The sequence below is a fragment of the Lissotriton helveticus genome, chromosome 11, assembly GCF_964261635.1.
Source record: "Lissotriton helveticus chromosome 11, aLisHel1.1, whole genome shotgun sequence".
Taxonomy (NCBI): Eukaryota; Metazoa; Chordata; class Amphibia; order Caudata; family Salamandridae; genus Lissotriton; species Lissotriton helveticus.
Window position 1 is genome coordinate 114,041,950 of NC_136072.1, and position 26,411 is coordinate 114,068,360.

The window sequence follows — 26,411 nt, forward strand, 5'->3', positions numbered from 1 at the left end:
GAGTCCGTTGGCGTGGTACCTGCGGGTGATCTTGTAGCCGTCTGGGACGGCTATATCGATGTCGGGTGGCGAGGAGTCGTTCCACCAGGTCTCGGTCAGGAAGGCAACGTCTGGTGCGGAGGTGTCGATCAGGTCCCAGAGCTCGACGGCGTGTTTGCGTGCAGAGCTGGTGTTCAGAAGTATGCAGCGGAGGTGGTTGGGTCTGGTCCTTGGAGGTTTGGTGGCTCTGTCGCAGGTGAAGCGGCATGTGCGGCAGGAGAAAGGTCCGTGGGTCCGTTTCGGGGTGGCTTGGAAGCAGGTGTGGCCTCTGCCAGCGTCGTTGAGTGCGTGGAGTGTGCTGGCATTGTATCGGAGTATGGCATCCTGGCGTTTGCGGGATCCAGGGGTTCTGGGGCTGGGCGTGGTCCAGGCGCGGACGGCCGCAGACCGGCTTGCCTCTGGCGTGCCTTTGGCACGCCAGCGGCGCGCATGTGCAGTGGCCGTCTTTTAAGGCGGGGAGGGAGGGTGGAGCAGCTGGGAGGCGGGAGCGGGGGCGGCGAATGGACGGTGAGGGGGGGCGGGGCCTCAGGGGAGCAGCAGCTGGAAAAGGGGGATCTGAAGAGAGAAAGGGGAGGGGGGATACGGGGCAGAAGAAAGAACGAGGGAAGAGCGAGTCAGAAACAGAACAGTCAACTACAGAAACACAGAATAAAGGCACAAAAAAATGAAGACACTATATCACTGGGGCAACAGCAGGGATCAAACTCACGGCGGAGCGGCAGCACCGGGGGGAGAGGCACAGGCACACAGGTGGAGCTGTGCGGTAGGTGGGGAGTGACCTGACCTGCAAGCAGGGTCAGGGGTCGCTCTCACTGCCACGCAGCGGCCGTCACTTAAGGCGGGGAGGGAGGGAGGAGCAGCTGGGAGGCGGGGCGGTGAATGGACGGTGAGGGGGTGGGGCTGAAGGGGAGCAGCGGCGGGAAAAGGGGGATCTGAAGAGAGGAAGGGGGGGTACGGGGCAGAAGAAAGAACGAGGGAAGAGCAAGTCAGAAACAGAACAGTAAACCACAGAAACACAGTATAAAGGCACAAAAAATGAAGACACTATATCACTGGGGCAACAGCAGGGATCAAACTCACGGCAGAGCGGCAGCACCGGGGGGAGAGGCACAGGCACACAGGTGGAGCTGTGCGGTAGGTGGGGAGCGGACCGGCCTGCAAGCAGGGTCAGGGGTCGCTCTCACTGCCGCGCAGCGACCGTCACATAAGGCGGGGAGGGAGGGAGGAGCAGCTGGGAGGTGGGAGCAGCTGGGAGGTGGGAGCGGGGCGGCGAATGGATGGTGAGGACGGTGGGCCGCAGGGGAGCAGCGGCGGGAAAAGGGGGATCTTAAGAGAGAAAGGGGGGATACGGGGCAGAAGAAAGAACGAGGGAAGAGCGAGTCCGAAACAGAACTGTAAACCACAGAAACACAGAATAAAGGCACAAAAAAACGAAGACACTATATCACTGGGGCAACAGCAGAGATCAAACTCACGGCGGAGCGGCAGTACCAGGGGGAGAGGCACAGGCACACAGGTAGAACTGTGCGGTAGGTGGGGAGCGACCTTGCCTGCAAACAGGGTCAGGGGTCTCTTACCCTCCCATCTTTCTTCCGCCCATCCCTCTATCCAAGCTCACATTTATGACCTGCTGAGGGCAGATGGTAAGTGTGAGCGTTAATCCCCATTGTACGAGGAATATAGTGTGGAATTCACCCTGATAAAACCAGGAGAGTGCCGTTATTCCCCATTCCATGGAGATTTACTCGTAAATGCACAGTACTGGAATGGCGTTACCACAGGTTTCATTTAATTTTTTTGTGTGTGGAGTTAAAACCCCACCCTCCTATCCAGGGCTTTGGCATCCTCCATTGACATCTCATTTAGCCATAAAGAGTTCTCTGCAACACCAACACCATCAGCTCTGCTATCCATATTTGTGGCCCCCTTATGCACCTGACTTCCATGTGTCCAAGCAAGGGGGATACCATAATCTGTCCTCCAGTATTATGCTTTTTTGTTTGATCTGTGCTAATTTACGCCACAGCCAATTTGACACATTATTGCCAGTTCTACTGGCACAAAAAGAGCTGTCTGCCACTCAATATTTCAAGCATAGCACACTATTCATCAGTATGTATTGGGCTGCTAAACAGGACCTGTGTATACATTAACACTGACCAAAAAAAAGTGAAATTCTGGGCAATTTGTTTGAATCTGCTTCTTTTGTGGTATTTTGCCCATAAAAATTAAGCAGCATGGAGTTGGGGTTTGCAGCATGCAAATTGTTGGCTGTAAATTAGAGCGCAAGCTGTACTCGTTTCTTGACTTTTGTCTCAAAGCGAGGCTTAACATCAATGTAATGTAATTTGTACTTGTAAAGCGCACTAATACCCCAACTGGGGTGTCCTGGCGCTGTAACGCATACTGCTGTGGAACCCTTCCTGGTTTTTCCCTGTGAAATGTCCACTCCTGGGCACCCCCAAGGTGAAGCCAAGCATCCCAGCACTGTTGGGGCCGTTGTGGAGATTAAGCAAGCTATTTCCCAGAGTGCCAGAATGGGACCCATGATTAGAATAGGCACCGAGGCGAGAATTATCAGGTCCGTGGAAATTGAGCCCAAGACCCGCCGAGGCTTGAATTGAACCCTGGTCTCAGGCCAGACCTCTGCATCAGGGTCTGCCGCTCTAACCATTGAAATTTCAAAAAGTGGGTGGTGATGGACAGAGTATCTGAGTTAATCAGAACACTCCTACCCAGTCAACAGATCAGGGCTTGATCCATCACCGTTTTTTAGCTCACTGCACCATCCCAGTTCAGAACCTGGCTATATGCAAATTAGTCCGTCCCTGGCCCAGTGCATCATGGGAACAGGGCAGACCAAACTACCAAGCCAATTCTTCACTGGAAAAGAAACAAGCTTCCGGGGACCGGTTTCTGGCATTACAGCCGTCTTCGGCCCGGCTTGCTTGAATCCTGATGGTGCAGTGAGCAAGGGACTCATGTCTGAGCATACCCTTCCACACTTATGGTGGCCAAAATAATTTCAAAAAGGGGGTGGTTATGGACAGAGTATCTGAGTTAATCAGAACACTCCTACCCAGTCAACAGATCAGGGCTTGATCCATCACCGTTTTTTAGCTCACTGCACCATCCCAGTTCAGAACCTGGCTATATGCAAATTAGTCTGTCCCTGGCCCAGTGCATCATGGGAACAGGGCAGACCAAACTACCAAGCCAATTCTTCACTGGAAAGGAAACAAGCTTCCGGGGACCGGTTTCTGGCATTACAGCTGTCTTCGGCCCGGCTTGCTTGAATCCTGATGGTGCAGTGAGCAAGGGACTCATGTCTGAGCAAACCCTTCCACACTTATGGTGGCCAAAATAATTTCAAAAAGGGGGTGGTGATGGACAGAGTATCTGAGTTAATCAGAACACTCCTACCCAGTCAACAGATCAGGGCTTGATCCATCACCGTTTTTTAGCTCACTGCACCATCCCAGTTCAGAACCTGGCTATATGCAAATTAGTCCGTCCCTGGCCCAGTGCATCATGGGAACAGGGCAGACCAAACTACCAAGCCAATTCTTCACTGGAAAGGAAACAAGCTTCCGGGGACCGGTTTCTGGCATTACAGCCGTCTTCGGCCCGGCTTGCTTGAATCCTGATGGTGCAGTGAGCAAGGGACTCATGTCTGAGCATACCCTTCCACACTTATGGTGGCCAAAATAATTTCAAAAAGGGGGGGGGGTGGTGATGGACAGAGTATCTTAGTTAATCCCCCGGAAGCTTGTTTCCTTTCCAGTAAAGAATTGGCTTGGTAGTTTGGTCTGCCCTGTTCCCATGATGCACTGGGCCAGGGACAGACTAATTTGCATGTAGCCAGGTTCTGAACTGGGATGGTGCAGTGAGCTAAAAAACGGTGATGGATCAAGCCCTGATCTGTTGACTGGGTAGGAGTGTTCTGCTTAATTCAGATACTCTGACCATCCCCACCCCCTTTTGAATCGGTTTGGCCACCACAAGTGTGGAAGGGTATGCTCAGATGTGAGTCCCTTGCTCACTGCACCATCAGGATTCAAGCAAGCCGGGCCGAAGACGGCTGTAATGCCAGAAACCGGTCCCCGGAAGCTTGTTTCCTTTCCAGTAAAGAATTGGCTTGGTAGTTTGGTCTGCCCTGTTCCCATGATGCACTGGGCCAGGGACAGACTAATTTGCATGTAGCCAGGTTCTGAACTGGGATGGAGCAGTGAGCTAAAAAACGGTGATGGATCAAGCCCTGATCTGTTGACTGGGTAGGAGTGTTCTGCTTAATTCAGATACTCTGTCCATCACCACCCCCTTTTGAATCGTTTTGGCCACCACAAGTGTGGAAGGGTATGCTCAGATGTGAGTCCCTTGCTCACTGCACCATCAGGATTCAAGCAAGCCGGGCCGAAGACGGCTGTAATGCCAGAAACCGGTCCCCGGAAGCTTGTTTCCTTTCCAGTAAGGAATTGGCTTGGTAGTTTGGTCTGCCCTGTTCCCATGATGCACTGGGCCAGGGACAGACTAATTTGCATGTAGCCAGGTTCTGAACTGGGATGGTGCAGTGAGATAAAAAACGGTGATGGATCAAGCCCTGATCTGTTGACTGGGTAGGAGTGTTCTGCTTAATTCAGATACTCTGTCCATCACCACCCCCTTTTGAATCGTTTTGGCCACCACAAGTGTGGAAGGGTATGCTCAGATGTGAGTCCCTTGCTCACTGCACCATCAGGATTCAAGCAAGCCGGGCCGAAGATGGCTGTAATGCCAGAAACCGGTCCCCGGAAGCTTGTTTCCTTTCCAGTAAAGAATTGGCTTGGTAGTTTGGTCTGCCCTGTTCCCATGATGCACTGGGCCAGGGACAGACTAATTTGCATGTAGCCAGGTTCTGAACTGGGATGGTGCAGTGAGCTAAAAAACGGTGATGGATCAAGCCCTGATCTGTTGACTGGGTAGGAGTGTTCTGCTTAATTCAGATACTCTGTCCATCACCACCCCCTTTTGAATCGTTTTGGCCACCACAAGTGTGGAAGGGTATGCTCAGATGTGAGTCCCTTGCTCACTGCACCATCAGGATTCAAGCAAGCCGGGCCGAAGACGGCTGTAATGCCAGAAACCGGTCCCCGGAAGCTTGTTTCCTTTCCAGTAAAGAATTGGCTTGGTAGTTTGGTCTGCCCTGTTCCCATGATGCACTGGGCAAGGGACAGACTAATTTGCATGTAGCCAGGTTCTGAACTGGGATGGTGCAGTGAGCTAAAAAACGGTGATGGATCAAGCCCTGATCTGTTGACTGGGTAGGAGTGTTCTGCTTAATTCTGATACTCTGTCCATCACCACCCCCTTTTGAATCATTTTGGCCACCACAAGTGTGGAAGGGTATGCTCAGATGTGAGTCCCTTGCTCATTGCACCATCAGGATTCAAGCAAGCTGGGCCGAAGACGGCTGTAATGCCAGAAACCGGTCCCCGGAAGCTTGTTTCCTTTCCAGTAAAGAATTGGCTTGGTAGTTTGGTCTGCCCTGTTACCATGATGCACTGGGCCAGGGACAGACTAATTTGCATGTAGCCAGGTTCTGAACTGGGATGGTGCAGTGAGCTAAAAAACAGTGATAGATCAAGCCCTGATCTGTTGACTGGGTAGGAGTGTTCTGCTAAATTCAGATACTCTGTCCATCACCACCCCCTTTTGAATCGTTTTGGCCACCACAAGTGTGGAAGGGTATGCTCAGATGTGAGTCCCTTGCTCACTGCACCATCAGGATTCAAGCAAGCCGGGCCGAAGACGGCTGTAATGCCAGAAACCGGTCCCCGGAAGCTTGTTTCCTTTCCAGTAAAGAATTGGCTTGGTAGTTTGGTCTGCCCTGTTCCCATGATGCACTGGGCCAGGGACAGACTAATTTGCATGTAGCCAGGTTCTGAACTGGGATGGTGCAGTGAGCTAAAAAACGGTGATGGATCAAGCCCTGATATGTTGACTGGGTAGGAGTGTTCTGCTTAATTCAGATACTCTGTCCATCACCACCCCCTTTTGAATCGTTTTGGCCACCACAAGTGTGGAAGGGTATGCTCAGATGTGAGTCCCTTGCTCACTGCACCATCAGGATTCAAGCAAGCCGGGCCGAAGACGGCTGTAATGCCAGAAACCGGTCCCCGGAAGCTTGTTTCCTTTCCAGTAAAGAATTGGCTTGGTAGTTTGGTCTGCCCTGTTCCCATGATGCACTGGGCCAGGGACAGACTAATTTGCATGTAGCCAGGTTCTGAACTGGGATGGTGCAGTGAGCTAAAAAACGGTGATGGATCAAGCCCTGATCTGTTGACTGGGTAGGAGTGTTCTGCTTAATTCAGATACTCTGTCCATCACCACCCCCTTTTGAATCGTTTTGGCCACCACAAGTGTGGAAGGGTATGCTCAGATGTGAGTCCCTTGCTCACTGCACCATCAGGATTCAAGCAAGCCGGTCCGAAGACGGCTGTAATGCCAGTAACCGGTCCCTGGAAGCTTGTTTCCTTTCCAGTAAAGAATTGGCTTGGTAGTTTGGTCTGCCCTGTTCCCATGATGCACTGGGCCAGGGACAGACTAATTTGCATGTAGCCAGGTTCTGAACTGGGATGGTGCAGTGAGCTAAAAAACGGTGATGGATCAAGCCCTGATCTGTTGACTGGGTAGGAGTGTTCTGCTTAATTCAGATATTCTGTCCATCACCACCCCCTTTTGAATCGTTTTGGCCACCACAAGTGTGGAAGGGTATGCTCAGATGTGAGTCCCTTGCTCACTGCACCATCAGGATTCAAGCAAGCCTGGCCGAAGACGGCTGTAATACCAGAAACCGGTCCCCGGAAGCTTGTTTCCTTTCCAGTTTAGAATTGGCTTGGTAGTTTGGTCTGCCCTGTTCCCGTGATGCACTGGGCCAGGGACAGACTAATTTGCATGTAGCCAGGTTCTGAACTGGGATGGTGCAGTGAGCTAAAAAACGGTGATGTATTAAGCCCTGATCTGTTGACTGGGTGGGAGTGTTCTGCTTAATTCAGATACTCTGTCCATCACCACCCCCTTTTGAATCGTTTTGGCCACCACAAGTGTGGAAGGGTATGCTCAGATGTGAGTCCCTTGCTCACTGCACCATCAGCATTCAAGCAAGCCGGGCCGAAGACTGCTGTAATGCCAGAAACCAGTCCCCGGAAGCTTGTTTCCTTTCCAGTAAAGAATTGGCTTGGTAGTTTGGTCTGCCCTGTTCCCATGATGCACTGGGCCAGGGACAGACTAATTTGCATGTAGCCAGGTTCTGAACTGGGATGCAGCAGTGAGCTAAAAAACGGTGATGGATCAAGCCCTGATCTGTTGACTGGGTAGGAGTGTTCTGCTTAATTCAGATACTCTGTCCATCACCACCCCCTTTTGAATCGTTTTGGCCACCACAAGTGTGGAAGGGTATGCTCAGATGTGAGTCCCTTGCTCACTGCACCATCAGGATTCAAGCAAGCCGGGCCGAAGACGGCTGTAATGCCAGAAACCGGTCCCCGGAAGCTTGTTTCCTTTCCAGTAAAGAATTGGCTTGGTAGTTTGGTCTGCCCTGTTCCCATGATGCACTGGGCCAGGGACAGACTAATTTGCATGTAGCCAGGTTATGAACTGGGATGGTGCAGTGAGCTAAAAAACGGTGATGGATCAAGCCCTGATCTGTTGACTGGGTAGGAGTGTTCTGCTTAATTCAGATACTCTGTCTATCACCACCCCCTTTTGAATCGTTTTGGCCACCACAAGTGTGGAAGGGTATGCTCAGATGTGAGTCCCTTGCTCACTGCACCATCAGGATTCAAGCAAGCCGGGCCGAAGACGGCTGTAATGCCAGAAACCGGTCCCCGGAAGCTTGTTTCCTTTCCAGTAAAGAATTGGCTTGGTAGTTTGGTCTGCCCTGTTCCCATGATGCACTGGGCCAGGGACAGACTAATTTGCATGTAGCCAGGTTCTGAACTGGGATGGTGCAGTGAGCTAAAAAACGGTGATGGATCAAGCCCTGATCTGTTGACTGGGTAGGAGTGTTCTGCTTAATTCAGATACTCTGTCCATCACCACCCCCTTTTGAATCGTTTTGGCCACCACAAGTGTGGAAGGGTATGCTCAGATGTGAGTCCCTTGCTCACTGCACCATCAGGATTCAAGCAAGCCGGTCCGAAGACGGCTGTAATGCCAGTAACCGGTCCCTGGAAGCTTGTTTCCTTTCCAGTAAAGAATTGGCTTGGTAGTTTGGTCTGCCCTGTTCCCATGATGCACTGGGCCAGGGACAGACTAATTTGCATGTAGCCAGGTTCTGAACTGGGATGGTGCAGTGAGCTAAAAAACGGTGATGGATCAAGCCCTGATCTGTTGACTGGGTAGGAGTGTTCTGCTTAATTCAGATATTCTGTCCATCACCACCCCCTTTTGAATCGTTTTGGCCACCACAAGTGTGGAAGGGTATGCTCAGATGTGAGTCCCTTGCTCACTGCACCATCAGGATTCAAGCAAGCCTGGCCGAAGACGGCTGTAATACCAGAAACCGGTCCCCGGAAGCTTGTTTCCTTTCCAGTTTAGAATTGGCTTGGTAGTTTGGTCTGCCCTGTTCCCGTGATGCACTGGGCCAGGGACAGACTAATTTGCATGTAGCCAGGTTCTGAACTGGGATGGTGCAGTGAGCTAAAAAACGGTGATGTATTAAGCCCTGATCTGTTGACTGGGTGGGAGTGTTCTGCTTAATTCAGATACTCTGTCCATCACCACCCCCTTTTGAATCGTTTTGGCCACCACAAGTGTGGAAGGGTATGCTCAGATGTGAGTCCCTTGCTCACTGCACCATCAGCATTCAAGCAAGCCGGGCCGAAGACTGCTGTAATGCCAGAAACCAGTCCCCGGAAGCTTGTTTCCTTTCCAGTAAAGAATTGGCTTGGTAGTTTGGTCTGCCCTGTTCCCATGATGCACTGGGCCAGGGACAGACTAATTTGCATGTAGCCAGGTTCTGAACTGGGATGGAGCAGTGAGCTAAAAAACGGTGATGGATCAAGCCCTGATCTGTTGACTGGGTAGGAGTGTTCTGCTTAATTCAGATACTCTGTCCATCACCACCCCCTTTTGAATCGGTTTGGCCACCACAAGTGTGGAAGGGTATGCTCAGATGTGAGTCCCTTGCTCACTGCACCATCAGGATTCAAGCAAGCCGGGCCGAAGACGGCTGTAATGCCAGAAACCGGTCCCCGGAAGCTTGTTTCCTTTCCAGTAAAGAATTGGCTTGGTAGTTTGGTCTGCCCTGTTCCCATGATGCACTGGGCCAGGGACAGACTAATTTGCATGTAGCCAGGTTATGAACTGGGATGGTGCAGTGAGCTAAAAAACGGTGATGGATCAAGCCCTGATCTGTTGACTGGGTAGGAGTGTTCTGCTTAATTCAGATACTCTGTCTATCACCACCCCCTTTTGAATCGTTTTGGCCACCACAAGTGTGGAAGGGTATGCTCAGATGTGAGTCCCTTGCTCACTGCACCATCAGGATTCAAGCAAGCCGGGCCGAAGACGGCTGTAATGCCAGAAACCGGTCCCCGGAAGCTTGTTTCCTTTCCAGTAAAGAATTGGCTTGGTAGTTTGGTCTGCCCTGTTCCCATGATGCACTGGGCCAGGGACAGACTAATTTGCATGTAGCCAGGTTCTGAACTGGGATGGTGCAGTGAGCTAAAAAACGGTGATGGATCAAGCCCTGATCTGTTGACTGGGTAGGAGTGTTCTGCTTAATTCAGATACTCTGTCCATCACCACCCCCTTTTGAATCGCTCTAACCATTGAGCCACACTTCTCCAATGCATCAATGAGAGTGAAGCACATTAGGCTCCACAATAATGACAGAAGGGAGAATTTTTGCAAACCATGAAGGTTTATTAGCAGATTAGCAAATTTACAAACTCCAAACGTTCAGATTAGTCATAAATCAATAATCACCTCAAAGCGTGGATAGATATAATTCAAAGCTAGTGAAAATGGTAAATACAAAGGCAAGTTAATTAAAGATAGTCCTATGCAAATCAATTAAGATTTGGTTTCCCCTGAAAGGAAATTCCCAGATGCTAAACCTAGGATTGCAGTGTGGTTGGGAAAGTTAAGCAGCAAGTGACAGCAAGTGAAACCTCTAAAAGGCAGAAGCAAATGAAGCTCCTGTTAGGTTAATGAGTGAGGATTTGCTCATGTATCTAGCTCTTTGAGCAGCGGCAAAGGCAAGTAACAGGTCTCAAGGGCATTGAAAGGGGCATCCACTTTCAAGTAAATGGAAAAGCATACCTGAAACTAACAAGCTCAGCAATACACAATTAAACATACAATGTCTACAGTGAAGTACAATTCCCCATGGAGGCATGGACCAATCAAAATCCAACATTTCCCCATATGGTGGCTTCACTCTCCTTCCCAGGCATCACTCAGACAGCTCACAGCTTCAGGGCCTTCAGGAGTTGTCTCGTACAGGGTAGTAAATTGCATTTACCCCGTCCAATGGCCCAGATGTAGAAACCTCATTATTCAGTTTTTGGTGAAATACATTATAAAACAATTCTCACAGAAACAACTGCAACAATTATAACTATAATAGCTTGGCTCCTGAAACAAGAGAAAGAGTGAGATATCACAAAGCAGCCAAAATGCATTTTAAACGTTAGCATGAGTTGTTAAACTGAGGCCTCTACATGAATTATTGCTACCTTAACATGAACATACGTTAACTATGGTAACTATAACAACTCACTAACTATGCTCAAACATAACATAAAATCACACTTTGTTTAACCTTTTTTTACTAAATGGTCCATGAATGTGGCTGAAGAGAAACGCGGGTCTTCGGTACGGGAAAAAGCATTGCCTCCAGGCAATAGGTCCCCAATAGATTCTAGTCCCAGTCGGGAGAGAGTGCGCGTGGTCACAGCTTCTACCGTGGTGGTGTGCCAGGGGTTCGTTGATAGCGGCAGTGCTGGAGAGTATAATGTTGACCCTCCTGTTTTCGTGAGTAGTTTTTCCCATGCCTAACAAGTAGTGGATAGTGGCTGAATATCGTGTGGGTCCCGTGGGATTCCAGTAGGAAGTATTGCATTTAGTGGTGTGGGATCTGCTAAATCGCTCTCTAGTTTGGCGTAGGGTAGGCATGCGTAGGGTAGGCGTGCATCAGGGTGAAACCAGTGGTATGCATATCCACTCTGTGCTACTAAAAAATAAAGCTGCATATCCGGAACTCCAAATCCCCCTCTGTCTTACGGAAGTGTTAAGGCGTCCCAATTGACTTTAGGCTATTGCCCTCCCCATACCAACTTTATGAGATGCGTACAGAGTTGCGCAAAAAATAGGTTGGTCAATGGGATGGGAATGTTAGTGAATAAATAGAGAAAGCGAGGCAATATCACCATCTTTATAATGGCTATGCGTCCGGCAATTGACAATGGTAGCTTAACCCACTGTTCTATTTGGATCTGTAAGCGGCTCAGTGCAGGGCCGTAGTTGAAGCGTAATACCTGCTTTCGGTCTCTATGTAAATATATTCCCAAATATTTGGTTTCCACTTCACACCATTGTACCGGAAACTCCCTGCACTCTTGATTCTATTTGTCTGTCAGGGGGAATAGTTCTGATTTACCCCAATTGATTTTGAGGCCAGACAATGCTCCGAAATGTTCTATTTCTATTAATAACGGTTGCAATTTTTCTTCCGGTTTCCTAACTTATAAAGCCACATCGTCTGCATATAATGTCACTAGCACAGGGCCGTGTTTGAATTGAAGACCTCTGTGTAGATGGTCCTTCTGGAAATAGAGTATAAGGGGGTCCATTGCAATTAGGAAAAGTAATGGGGATAGAGGGCAACCATGTTGGGTGTCTCTGGACACTGTGAATGGTTCCTTTATTGTACCATTGAAGTGGATAGGAGCTGAAGGGCCTGCATAGAGTAGTTTCACTAGATCTGTGAAGCTCTTTTGAATGCCCATCTTGGCTACCACTGCATGTAAAAAGGGCCACTCCACAGAGTCAAATGCCTTTCCAGCATCCAAAAAGGCAGCCATTGCAGGTTTGGTGGGGTTTATTCTGTTAACTACTGAAAAGAATGTTCAATGGTTGAGCCCAGTGGATCTGTGCCGCACGAACCCAGATTGAGAGGGCGCTATAATTTGTTCCATTAAAAGCGATAGTCTAGTCACCATCATTTTGGCTACGATTATATAGTCCAAATCCAAGAGTGATAGTGGACGATACGATCCACACTGCTCAGGGTCTTTACCGGGCTTAGGGAGTAGCACCGATGTTTATACGGAGCTCAGTGGGTGTTTTTCCAAGGCTGTGTAGGCTCCCCATCCACAGCTATGAACTCTGGGATCCACCAGCTCGCATCACCACAGCGTTACACCCGGGCCGTTTTGGTGCGCTTCGCCTGGCGCCAAAGCCACATAGTATACCCCCGGCTTTAGCGATACACACGGGATGGGAATCACCTCTGGAAATCAGGAAGGTATATACCTTCCGGTCGCTCTGGGGCCTGCTCCAGTGCCAGGGTTATGCCAGCGAGGTAGCTCCATTCTCGGCCCAGTCTGTGATGGGCTCATGATGGGCAGGCGCCATTTTGTCTTCCTGGTCTCAGAGCTTACGACGGCTGATATTGGGCTCACTTGTCCAATTCAAGCAGCGATCTTTGACTCCACTGCTTCTGCAGTCACGGATTCTTTGCTTTGTGCAGGGGTTGGATGTGACAAAGTGCCGTTCTGAGCTGTGGCGCACAGGGTCTGCACGGAGCTTCAGCTTCAAGCAGCCATTTCGGTCGTTGATCCGGCCACGCCCCCCCATAAATTCACACTTTAGGTATACATATATAATGTACATTGGTATATAGATATATGTGAAGAAAAGAAGGTGCCCACAAGGCGAGATGCTCATCCAGGTAGGTATTTATTGCACAACACAGAGCTGCTCTAAGAAACACAAAAGTCCATTAATTCCTTGCCGACGCGCTTCTGGCTTTACGCCTTTCTTCATAGGCAAAAACTGCAAAATGGCGACCTGCACACACTCCCAGTATATCCCCATCACAATTGGTTAGTCATGCTTAGGTGAGTCTCTGTTCCCATGGCTTGCTGGGACTGGAAGTCCAAATATACCCCATGTGGGTCGCTGTCACCACTTCTGTTTAAATAAAGTTCTAATTAGGACAAAGTCCAAGAAGTCAGTCTCAGTGCTTACCGCACCTCCTGTCCCGCTTGTTGCTGCCCCAATACACAGCAGCGGACCCGCGGGTGATCTCGCGGTATATATATGTTAGGAAAAATAAAAAAATAGTAACCGCGCATCACCAAAGGCAATTTGGTTTGTAATTTTTGCTGGTCAAATACTTTCCCTCACGCCTATGTTTACCCCCTCTTCTCTGATATTTTAGATGCCAGAGACGGCATCATTGCCCAACTCCACGCAGAAGCCAAGGTAAGTCAGATTATTTTCAGATGTTAACATAAATGCCAACTTTAACTAAAAGGCGTTGAGTGTACTTTTAAATAAAAATGGATGGTTTTGCAGAGCCTAGTACTGATGAGTCATTTTCTCCTTTGGAATGTTGAGATGGTCAGGCTATTAGCACATGGACAGTATCGCGCAACTTGGAATCCTGTTTATGGTCATTGAGAATATGCACCCAAATGAAATTAGCCCAGTAGTTTTATTATGGCCTTTATGTGCCGTTTGTAGGTATAATTATCAGGACAATTACGAACCCTGTTAGGTATCAGCTTAAAAAAAAAAAAAGCTATCCCTGTACTTACAAGTATTTTCTAACACAGGATCACTCCCTCAAGTTACATACCGAGCACAGTTTCTGTCTGGCTTGTCAAAAGTAATTGCGAGGCCTGGGGTGAAAGAAATGCAGGGCCCTCTGGACCTCTCTTCCTTGTTTGGTAGTTGTCAAAAGTAAGTGTAAGTAAGGAGAAGGGATGGCATCTGGTGCCATCTAGTGGTGTTGCCACTTAAGCCACCTCATTGTTACTAAAGACTTAAGACATATTTATGATTAAAAATCAATAAATACATTTTACTGAATAACCACAAGACCTGGAAAAGTGCGGTACATGGGAAATACCCAGTGCTTAATTTGAGCTGGTGGTTTCTGGTACTTGGCACCAGCACTTAATTCTCAAAACCGGTGCTTGTGACAGCTGCCACAAGGTGTCGCTGTCTGGCTAATTTGGAGAGGACCACAACAACAGGTCATTATTCATTCAATAAACATAAAAAATAAATATTACCTGACACTCAAGCCATTCTTATAGCTTTGGGAGCCTGAAGTCTGAATTGTCACACTTGAAGTGTGATGGTTAGTACTTGTGTTGTTACTATCGTTCGCAGCAGCAATGTGTGGTGCAAGCTGCAGTTGCTTCCTTACGAGACCCCTGGAATCCTTTTTCCCCCCACAAATTAAGCACTGGACATACTATCTCTCTGTCCTCTAGCTCCTCTTGTAATGGCCCTAGTTTCTGGCACTAGCTGAGACATTCCCTTATTTACAAAAACCTTACAGGCATTCTGTCACAGCTTGTCCCTACTGTAAACAAAATACTATGACATAAAGAATGAAACTGAGGGAACTCTAGTTCTGCAAAAGGGAAGAACATTTCTTCCAAATCTATTGGATGAAGGTGGACAGCACATTTCAGAGTCTTCTGAATATGAAGAGATTTGTGAACCATCACTTCAGACAAGCACTAAAAAAGCTTTTTTGCCAGCCTTTAGGCTTTGTCAAAGTTTATATTGTTTTGTCATGGTTTTTGTAAAACCTTATTTATGAGGATCCACCAGGCCTTCTCCAAGTAGTGGGATAGTGCTTAGTTGCTAAGGCAATATGACGCTTTATAAAACTGTGCTCTAAATTGCTGAGAATGTAATACTTTTTGACCATATCATGATGATTAACAGTTTTAGCGATTTTAATAAGCAAAAATAGTGTATATAAATCCCTAAGTTTGGAGGTGATCCAAACTTCCCTCAGACCAATCCAATGTTGCTATGGATGCTTTACATTTCTCTTTTGATTTTGCTGCCCACTTGGGACTTAGAACTTTACAGAATAGTTCAAAATAAGAACATTTATTTTTGCTGAGAGCCTTCAAGGAATGATTCCATGCATTTGCATTTCTATACTACATCTTTTGAATTTTTGAAATAAAACCCTTAAATGTAGTCTGCTGATCTCAAACTCAATTATTGAGTTGGCCCTTACTTAATGAACTGTATTTTGATGTGATGGGAGGTGCCTTACATTGAGGACGCATTGCCCCATGAAATAGAGATTTAACACTGCCTCCAATTCATCAATCAATGGGCATTCTGTTGAGGTAGTATTTTAAGTGTAAACTGTAGGTGCTCCCAGCGCTAAGAGAGGGCAAGCGAAAAATGTGAATGACACAAACGCTCCCCAATGGATAAAGAGGGCAGCCTGAAAATCAAAATCAATTTAAATAGGTATATTATGTGTTAATTGTAGTAAAATCAAAACGTTTTGCCAGACCTAAAAACAAAATCAAAAAGTTTTGTCTCGAAAAAGAGTGTTTATTGCTGGAGGGAGAGCAGTACTTGCAAAGTGGTCTCAAAATGGCTCCTGTTGCCTTGAGCTCTTAAATTATTAGATAAAGAAAACTTGGAAATTAATATTGTTCATATTAAAAGTGTTAAACCTTTGGCCGGATTGACTGCCTATTGCTCCCTGCCCTGCTATTGCATGTTGAGAATTTTTATTTCTTCCTTACACTTTAAACCAAACCTATGTTGTCAAAGTTTGCTGTCGACATCGTGAGTAGCGCGGATGTTGAGAATCCCTATGATACTGAGATCGGTGTTGATGTCTGCTAAGGCAAAAGTGTCCAGTTCAATGCTCCAGTGTTAAGTTCTCTTCTGATCTTGACAATGAGTTAGGACCACATTGGTATTTCCACTCAAATCTCCTCAAAATTCAAACCCTGATCTTATGACAGGTCCGGTCCCTACGGTCAGAAATCTCGGAGTGACTTTTGACGAGAATCTGAATTTTATGGCCCATGCAAATAAAACAGCCGCCACCGCCCAATATAAACTCAGGCTGATTAAGAAAATCATACCGTTCCTGCCAGTTGCAGCAGGAAAGACATTGGTAAGCTCCCTGGTGTTGTCTTCCTTTGATTACTGCAACGGCTTATTCATCAATGCCCAGGCCAGAGTGACCAATAAAATGCAGACAATCCAGAACGCGGCAGCCCGTCTCCTCTCTGGAACCCCGAAGTTTATGCCTATTTCAGAAACCATAAAAGATCTTCACTGGCTTAAGATCCGGAACAGGATTAAGTTCAAAACCTTATGCGTAGTGTACAAAGCTCTGCATAACCATGGCCCGCATTTCCTGAAAACCCATCTTAGGTTTCAGTCTTCCACAAGATCGCTCAGATCTAACAACCTTCATCTTTTGCTGGTACCGCGAACCAAAACAGTCACTTGGGGCGATAGGCGCTTCTTGGTGGCTGCTCCTAGACTTTGGAATTCCCTGCCAGTAGCCATTAGAGAGAGCCCGTCCCTGATGCAATTTCGCAGAAAAATAAAGACCTGGCTGTTTGGTCAAGAATAACTGCCGACTTAGCCACAGTGGGAACCCTACGCATAATTTCTAGCGCCGAGACGCCTAAGGGCATTTGTTCGCGCTGTATAAATTGTAAAAATAAATAAATAAATAAAATGACTAAAAATAAACTTCCCTTTTCTTAAAAACGGAAGCACAATAAGGTTATTCAACTTTAAAATAATAAGAAACAAACTGTTCTGCTCTTATAATCCTTTCCCTTGGGATCACAAATTTCACATACTTTGATGTTTTTGATATTTGGTCATTGGTAATTTTTAATAGTTGATTTTTGGGCAGAATATATTATATTTGTATAGTAATTTGGATCTAATCTCTAGGCCACACTCTGTCGTTTTAATCGAAATAACTGGAAATCTGAAAGGGCTACAGACTTGAACTTTCCAGTAGAAGAAGCAATGCCTGAGTTTGTTTTGCAGGGTGGCCTTTGTCGGTGAACTCTTATGTGGTGGAAAAGATCACAGATAACTTGGAACATACCACAGCAGCAACAGACATGGTGTTTCTAGTTGCTTTTAAAGAAGACTACTTGTTGGTCAAACAGAAGGGAAAAGTCTAATGTCTAAATGTATATATATTTTTGAAAAGCAATGAGTGTCATTTACCTGTAGCAAAGATTAACCAATCGCTCCATCCATGTCATTTTTGCTTTTCTAACATTCTTTAAATACCCTTAAGGGATGGCTTCTCCATTAAGTCACCCTCCAGCAAAAATTGAAATACATTAAATGCCTCCCCTACTGGGAAAAAGCTGGACTTCCCACTTTTCAAAAATGGATGTAAATTACATTGGGCAAATGGACACTGGTGATTCTCAAAACAGGTCAAACACCCAGGTATTTGAGAAGCTCTCCTCCTTTACATCATCTCCAACATAAAGTGTTGAGGGTGCTTTTAAATTGTTCACTAACAGAGGCCACACCTTAATTCAAATTAATACACATAGGGTAATATTATTGGGTTATCATGTAGAAATCAGTTAGCCCATTCAAGTGTCCTTGTCGCAAAAAGGAGTATCTCACAGGGTTACAGGCAGTCCAGAATTGCTGCAAATGAGTTGCAATATCTCACTTTAAGTTTTGGATGTCTCATGTCATCATTTATTGAAAGAAAGAGAATTTATGTGCTCTCTAGATCTTCAAGAAGCTTGCTTCCATGTCTTTAATAAATATCAACCAAAGTATTTAAGGTTTGTCTTGGGCAGAAAATATAACCAGTTTCAGTTGTTTCCTTTTGTGCTGAGACTCACTCCAAGACTTTTTTCTAACATTCCCATGGGTAGTTGCAGTAGACTATGTAGAGTCTGTGAAGTTGTAGCAGGCAGAGAACTGAGCAACCTATACGGATCTGTTGCCCATACCTGGCCACTATTGTCTGTGTAGCTATGTAAACCCATTGACCACTTTGTTGACATCTACGCTTGGAGCCAGGCATCATTTTATGAGTATACCGTCATGACTTTTCTTTCACCCGTCTGAGCAGATGTCTTGGATACTGTTAGGCAGAAAGAGTGCACTACGCACAACTGTAGGAGATTTCGGTGTCTATTCCACTCCATCCCTAAATTAATTTCTAATTCCCTGCCAATAGCTGTGATAAGCACCATCTTTCTGTGCACTGCTTGTGCCCTTCTACACACTCTGTGTGACTAACATCTTAACAGAGAGCTCCTGCCAGCTTTCTTTGTTTTGCTTCTATTACAGAATGACCAAACCATGTGTGTGACATTCATTATACGCTGTTCATGGAGACGAAGTAAAGATGGCACAGCATCTTGTGTGTGTGTTTTTGCAGCCAGAGGGAAATGTGTGTGTCAATCTACAAAGCATCTCTTCATGTAGATCATTTCCTGTGGTTTGTTTCCACAGGATGCTGAATCCAGGCTTAAAACTGAACTGTCAGAGAAAATGCAGATTACCAGGGATTTAATGACCATGAAGGAGAAGTTTGAGCATGTGCAGGTAAAGACCACGAGGAACTCATCTAGTTCTCTACCAGGCCACTTGGTTTTCCTGAATTTCATTTGTGATAATTAACCTATTAAGCATTGTTTTTTAAATCAAGAAAATTATATTAAATCCCTCCATCGGTTGTTAATGGCAGGGGTGGGCTGGGAAAGAGTGATTTGGAAAAATATGAGAATGAGACATACCCCGAAAGGGTCGGTCGAGGAGAATGGTAGCGTATAATTAAGCCATTAACTTGTGTATAAGAAGGAAATGAAAACTTGTACAGGGCATTGAAACCCAAGCTGGAGAATGCTTTGAGGGGAGTAAAGAAGGTTGTAACCAGAGTTTTGGAGAAGACCAGGGCGACTCGATTTGGAAGTGTGTCAGTCTTTCTGAGACCTCAAAAGTCCCTGGAAATTAAAGGAGAAACAAAAGATGTAATTAGTTAACCCCTTCTGTACCTTTATGATGTATTACTACTTGATGAATTTCAATGTAAATATGCCTTCTTGACTTTGCAGTGCATCACGGATATTTTTAAGAGTGGCAGATAGCTGTTTCATCCTAAATGCTTTGAAGCACACTGAAGATTGGTGCAGTAGAATGGGGGTAAAAGGGGGTCTGATCTCTTCCCAGGGGGTAGATTTCCTGTATCCTCCAGTGTCTTCCAGAACAGCAGTAGAGCAGGAGGCGTTTAGTAGTTCTCACTGGTCCTGGCTTCTCTCTGTGTCCCTATAATTCTCAGCGTTGACCCTCAGATGGGAGATGAGGTATGAGGAAAATGGAACAGGAATGATAGTGGAGTGGAAGTGAGTTAGGTGCTCCTACCCTAGAGCAAGAGCTAAGGACTGAGCAACAGGGACTGAGTTGGAAGTGTTGGATAGTGTTTGCTGTGGGGATGGGAGACTGAGAGGAGGATGCTAAGCCCTTTCCCACCCAGCAGGAACTTTAGTGGTACTTCTTAGTAAAAGTTCCAAACCGATGGTGCTAAAGTTACAGAGAAAATGTCTTTGAGCATCTTCAGGGACCTTCTTTGGCACACAAGAGATCATAGCTCACGCCAGCTGCACTTACATACTACATGAACTTCACCTACTTCATCTACACCATTAGCATCATACATTACAAGTACACGTACAGTCTGGTAAATTGTGCATGAGGGTTCACATGCTAAACGTTCACTATTAAAGTTTCTAATAACTTCCTTCCTCCACTAGGCTCAGAATGACCAACTGGAACAGCAGTGCTCGGAGATGAGCGCCTGTCTTCGAACCCTCACCATGGAGAATGCCAAGCTAGTCAGTGAGCACCAGGCCACTCTGAAGGTACTCTTCTTTACTGGGCATGCAAGAATCTTCTTGGCAGTACCAATGTGCATTGATTGACTGAAGCCCTCCACCGTGACTACTGACAGCCTACAGAGCGAATGCAAATAGATAGCCTGTGCCCTATGTGATACATTAGGGACCTACGCACATATCATATTATGACTGTGTGTATTGCAAACACAACAAGATGATGGACAGAGTGCTGAAACTTTTCAGCCACTCACCCCCATTAAAGAGATCTGGGTTTAATCCATTGTTCTTTTGCCCACTACGCCATCCTAGTTTGGACTCAGCCATATGCAAATCAGTCTGGACCATGTGCCTCATGGGAACAGTCCAGCCTGAAATGCCAGGTCAGGTCCTCCCTGGACCGGAAACAAGCATCCTGGGACTGGTTTGGGGTATTGCTCCTCATCAGCCAAGCTAGCTTGAATCCAGTGGCACAGCAAGCAAGGGACCCACGTCTGGGCATACCTGTGGTCACTTAGGGCGAAGAAGTGACTGTGTGTATTGCAGGATAGTAAGGCACCTGTACCAATGTGCCCATCTACTTGTAACAGTGCACTATTGTGAGCTCTGTGTACCAATGAACCTTGTTAGAAGTGTGCCCTCAGTTGTAATTGTGGTGTTTGCAAAATGTTTTCTGTAGCCCAGTGCAGAGCACCTCAGTACGTTCTTTGTATCGGTGTGTATCGGTAGGACAGTGATTTGTGGGGGTCCGTGTGTACCAATGTGCATAATTAGGCCCATCTCCTTTCTAGTGCATTAAGATTTTCCATGTGCACTGGTGCTCATAGGTCACGGCTTACAGTACATTGAAGTACTGTAAGCCGCCTGTATCAATGTGCAAATCTTGATGTAACCTTGGAGATGACCCTAGTTAGAACTATGCCATCTGTTGTGCAGGCAGGTGGTCTCTATGTAGAAATGTGCCTTGTGCAGAGCAGCACTATAAGCTTTCGGTATTACTGTTCATAATTATCACAGTGCCCTTCACAGCACATTATGGCTTCTGTGTGGACCAATAGACCTACAATGTTGTATTCTTCCGCAATGCATGACTAATATGTGTTGGTGCGAGCCCTGTCAGGAAGAATTGGGGAGACTAAATGCAATAAAACAGAGTTTTTGATTTGCATCAAACTACATTAATTGTGGGGTCACTTGCTGAGAAAATGAAAGTGCAAGTGGGTTCCTAGGTTTTGGAAATATATTTAGATTCTTGAGAACATGTAATATATAGCTACCTATTATTGCCTCATATGCAGTGTTAACCTTTTCGTCGATTTGTATCTTTTACAGTAAATAGGACTTCAATCAGAATACTAGTCTTGAGTAAAATTCTGGCACGTTAAACTTTTTCTGCAGATTAAATGCAATTTGGAATTAAATCGTTATGAACCAAGAATTGTTTTGCAATGAAATGGTACTGGTCTGACTAACTTTGCTGTCAGAACTGTGTACATGAATCTCACGCCCTATCCACGGTGTAGAGCACATGAGAGCAGACCAGTTATGTTCTTAGACCGCCAAGCAAAATGGTCAACCACCCCCCTGCCCAACCCTCCTTCCGGTAAGTAGCTCGTACCCTGCTGCCGCCCGAGCAGAGAACGCCCTGAGCAAAACCAAAGATGGTGCCTTCTCCCACTCGTCCTCTTCAGTTGATTATGTATCGCAATTTTGGAAGAAGTAGGAGGAAGGTGAGGGGGCAAGATTAAGCGCACTTCTCTTTGGATGTGTTGGCCCTATATCGTAGGGGGACTGCTGCAGGGATCTCTAGAGCCCTTCTGGAGGTGACCATTTTGCACATGCTAAATCCTACCCTGCCCCCCAGAGATCCCAGCGTACTGTGGGGAAGGGAATGTGATGCGATACAAAAGGGGATGATGGACGGAGCATTTGAGCAAATCAAACACTCACCCCCAGTCAACTGATCTGGGTTTAATCCATCACCATTCTTTAGCCCACTCAGCCACCCCATTTCAGACATGGCTATATGCAAATCAGACCCCCTGCCTCCTGGGAACAGTCCAGCCCGAACTGCCAAGCCATGTCTTCCATGGACCGGAAACAAGCATCCTGGGACCGGTTTCGGATCCATAATCCTCATCAGCCAGGCTATCTTGAATCCAGTGGCCAAGTGAGCAAGGGACTCACGTCTGAGCATACCCTGCCACACTTAGGGCGAACAAAGCGATACAAAAGGGGATGATGGACGGAGCGTTTGAGCAAATCAAACACTCACCCCCAGTCAACTGATCTGGGTTTAATCCATCACCATTCTTTAGCCCACTCAGCCACCCCATTTCAGACATGGCTATATGCAAATCAGTCTGACCCTCTGCCTCCTGGGAACAGTCCAGCCCGAACTGCCAAGCCATGTCTTCCATGGACCGGAAACAAGCATCCTGGGACCGGTTTCGGATCCATAATCCTCATCAGCCAGGCTATCTTGAATCCAGTGGCCAAGTGAGCAAGGGACTCAAGTCTGAGCATACCCTGCCACACTTAGGGCGAACAAAGCGATACAAAAGGGGATGATGGACGGAGCGTTTGAGCAAATAAAACACTCACCCTCAGTCAACTGATCTGGGTTTAATCCATCACCATTCTTCAGCCCACTCAGCCACCCCATTTCAGACATGGCTATATGCAAATCAGTCTGACCCTCTGCCTCCTGGGAACAGTCCAGTCCGAACTGCCAAGCCATGTCTTCCATGGACCGGAAACAAGCATCTTGGGACCGGTTTCGGATCCATAATCCTCATCAGCCAGGCTATCTTGAATCCAGTGGCCAAGTGAGCAAGGGACTCACGTCTGAGCATACCCTGCCACACTTAGGGCGAACAAAGCGATACAAAAGGGGATGATGGACGGAGCGTTTGAGCAAATCAAACACTCACCCCCAGTCAACTGATCTGGGAATGTGATGTCACATGCTCCCTCCTCCCTAAGTGGATGGGTACGCTTTCTATCCACTTAAAATCTCTCAGGAGGGGGCCTTACTCTGAGTCATTACTCCACATGTTACTCTTCACCAACTCTTTCCACCAAGTTCCTGGCGAAGATCACAAAGGTCTTGCAAGAAAATTCTGCCACTCTTGCCTATAGAGTGTCGCCAAACAGTCGTCACAGCACTTACCATGTCTAGGATGGATTACTGTAATAGTCTCCATTTTAATATCCAGGAAGGAAAAATCAAGAAGTTGCAACTCCTGCAGAATGCTGCTGCTAGACTGCTGTCAGGTATTCCAAAATACGCATCAATCTCTAAGAAGATACGGATGCTTCATTGGCTGCCAGTTAGGAAGCGTACCCAGTTTAAAGCTTTGTGTCTGGTTCACAAGGTGCTTCATGGGACAAGGTCGGCTTATTTAAAAGAGCGGCTGTATTGGTATAGTCCAATCAGATCACTGCACTCATCTGATGATAAGCAGGTCTATGTGCCTTTTGCAAAAAAGGCCTCATGGGGTGGAAGAAGCTTTGTAGTGAATGCAGCCAAAGCTTGGAAAAATCTTCCATTACACCTCAGAGGTATGACCAGCCTATTGGCTTTTCACAAAGCTTTAAGAACCTGGCTGTTTACAGACTAATTTGACCTTTGCTCTGAGCCTTGGGTAGATTTCACGTAGCACCAGGACACCTACGGGTAACAGTAGCGCTTAACAAATGCTATAAATAAATAAAATACCTTTATGCCAGGGTGCTGGCCAATAACATCACCTCACTAAAGGCATAGGAGATATTTGACAGTTTTTCTGGTTGGGGCATTTGTTGTGCTTCCAAAGGCAAACACTTGAAGGGCTCCTTCATTGTTCATTCTCTCTCTAAACTCTATCAAGTTTTGTTTGATAGCTGCAGCACCTACCACATCCCGAGTTCCAGAGCCACAACTCCTTTGCCTTAACTACTGGCCCCTTCTTTACCTAAAAGTGGCACATTTATCTTTCATTTTATAACTACCAGTTCGGAAAATTCTTTCTTTTGACCTTGTCTTGCTCTGCCATATGCATTCTATGATCGCCTTCACACAGTCCAATAGGCTGTGGGAAACTTTTCCAAGGCTGACACTCCTCAAGGTTGACTTAGCTTCCTCTGGGATTTCACTTCAGTGCCTGAGAGAGGCTGACCCTGAGAAGTACACCAATGATGTTCTTCTCAGAGGTCTGGGGTTTTCAACCCCAAAGAAAATGGAGTTTGTGCAGAATTAGTTTGTGTGTGTGTATATTAGAAATCTGAGTGAACGCAGGAGATTGTTGTATCACAGTTTCAAAGATCAAGGCAACACGTGTCCAAGTTAAGAATTAATGCATTTCTTTTATTGAATTTCTTTCAACCAAGATAAATCACTTTCCCAAAATTCAATCCTGCTTTGCATACGAGCCAACAGCCAGTATGTGTTCCGTGACTGACTGTTGCATCCTCCGGGCTTGTCTGTTCAACTAATGTGCACTTTTTTTAACTTCAAAATATCTTCATTAGGTTTAATTCTACTCAATGTATCAGCAATGCCCATGATACGCCTTCTGCTCATTCAATTATAGGGTTCTTGTTAGAAATTGGATTCCTGGTTGGCTGGGGTGTGTAACCAGGCCAGGCAGGAACCACCACTCTAGTTCGGGTAACCTAGATACACACTAAAAGATAACCTGTGCTCACCCTCTGGTAGCTTGGCACAGAGCAGTCAGGCTTCTCTAAAGAGGGAATGTGTAAACTATATATGCAACACACACAGAGCAACACACACACACACCGTAACACACACACCGTAACACACACACATTAACACACACACAGTAACACAATGAGTATACCGCAAAAAGACTCCACATGGGTTTAGAAAAATAGATTATTATATTCTTAACAAAACAAGACCAGGAGGACAAAAATCATAAAGTGCTTAGAAACAAGTAGTGCTTAAAAAAGGAACATGTTACATTAGGTCACGCTGGTCTAGGGCAAAGTCAAAGTTTGGGCCAACCATGATGGAGCACCAGCCAGCTACAAGACCCACGCAGGCCCCTGTCAACAAAGTACCTTTCCTGGACGCAAACAGCCAGTTGCGTAGATGTCGAGGCCCGCAGGTGCAATATGCGTCGATCGTCTTCACGCAAGTCGATACATCAGTACCGAAGACTGGTGCCACAGTCGAGAGGTGTCAAGCGATGTGCTGGATTCTCCCACGCTCCTGAGGGGACGCGTCGATCTCACCAAGCTGCAGCTGCAGTGATACGCTGTCTGATGCGTGGATCCCTGTAGTCAAATCGCTGATTCCGAGACAATGCACCAATTTTACTCTTACAACCAGGTTGATGCACTGGTTCTGCTACACACAGACAGTAGATGCGACGAAATCCTTGTTGCTAGTATCTGGCCACTTCCAGTGAGCCAGGCATAGGAGTAGGGATAGAGCCTTTAAAATCCCTGAGTCTCAATCAACAGGAGGCAAGCCAACAAGCCCTTCCAGATCACTTGGAGTGAAGGCAGAGTCCAGCTCTCCTTCAGCAGAGTCGGAGAGCAACAGGCAGCAGGACAACAAACAGAAAAGCAGGCCTTCCAGATCAGCAGTCCAATTGAATCCTTTTAGCAGCACACCAGTTCTTCTGGCAGAGCTTCAGTTACAAGTGCAGTAGTATCTGATTTTTAGGGGGTCGCAGACCCAGTACTCCTACCCAAAAGTGCCTTTGATGTGCTAGTGTCTTTCAAAGCAGCTCTCTGAAGTGCACAAGTATCCCTTTCAGCCCAGTCCTATCTGCCAGACTGTCTTTGGGGGGTAATCAGCCCTTTGTGTGGGGACAGGTCACAGCCTATTCAAGTGAAGTGTTATCCCCTCCCTTCCATTCTGCCCAGGCACGGCCAACAGAATGCAGATGTATGTAGAGGACTACTCAGACACACCTTTCCTTCTTGTGTTGTGGCTGCGTAGAAGGAATGAACCAGGTGTAACTGTCGCCCTTCCCAGATGTGTATTGGAGAAAGGCTGTAAGGCACTCAGAGCAGTAAGTTCAGAGAAATTTTCACTTACTAAAGGTGACATTTCTAAAACAGTAATGTTAAATCCTTTATCAGTGAGGAGGATTGATCATTAAAATTCCAAAGATATGAAACTAGAAAAGGCTACTCCTGTCTGATCAGGAATTACAGCTTAACAGTGTATTAAGGAATTCCCAATGGTAGCCTATGGGAGGAGTAGTCCTCACAGTAGAGAAACACATTTGGGGGTGGGGTTGTCATTGCCAGGACATGTAAAGATAAAACGCACATGTCCTTCCTTTTTACTTACATGGCACCCTACCTTTAGGGTTACTAAGGGCCTACCTTATGGGTGACTTATATGTAATAAAAGGGGAGTTAGAGGCTTGGCAAGTACTTTTAAAGGCCAGGTCGAATGGGCAGTAACACTGCACAATTCTCCTCTGCAGTGGCAGACCCGAGACAGGTTTACAGGGC

At 46.6% G+C, this 26,411-nt stretch overlaps 1 protein-coding gene across 1 annotated transcript in view; it reads left to right on the forward strand.

The window, feature by feature from the left end:
* Positions 1–26,411, forward strand: part of CCDC150 (coiled-coil domain containing 150) — a 306,895-nt gene that overhangs the window by 65,494 nt on the left and 214,990 nt on the right. Inside the window, exons 8-10 of the mRNA XM_078665390.1 lie at positions 13,469–13,512; positions 18,553–18,645; positions 19,851–19,958. Coding sequence (XP_078521516.1) covers positions 13,469–13,512; positions 18,553–18,645; positions 19,851–19,958 — 245 coding nt within the window. The remainder of the gene's footprint in view (positions 1–13,468; positions 13,513–18,552; positions 18,646–19,850; positions 19,959–26,411) is intronic.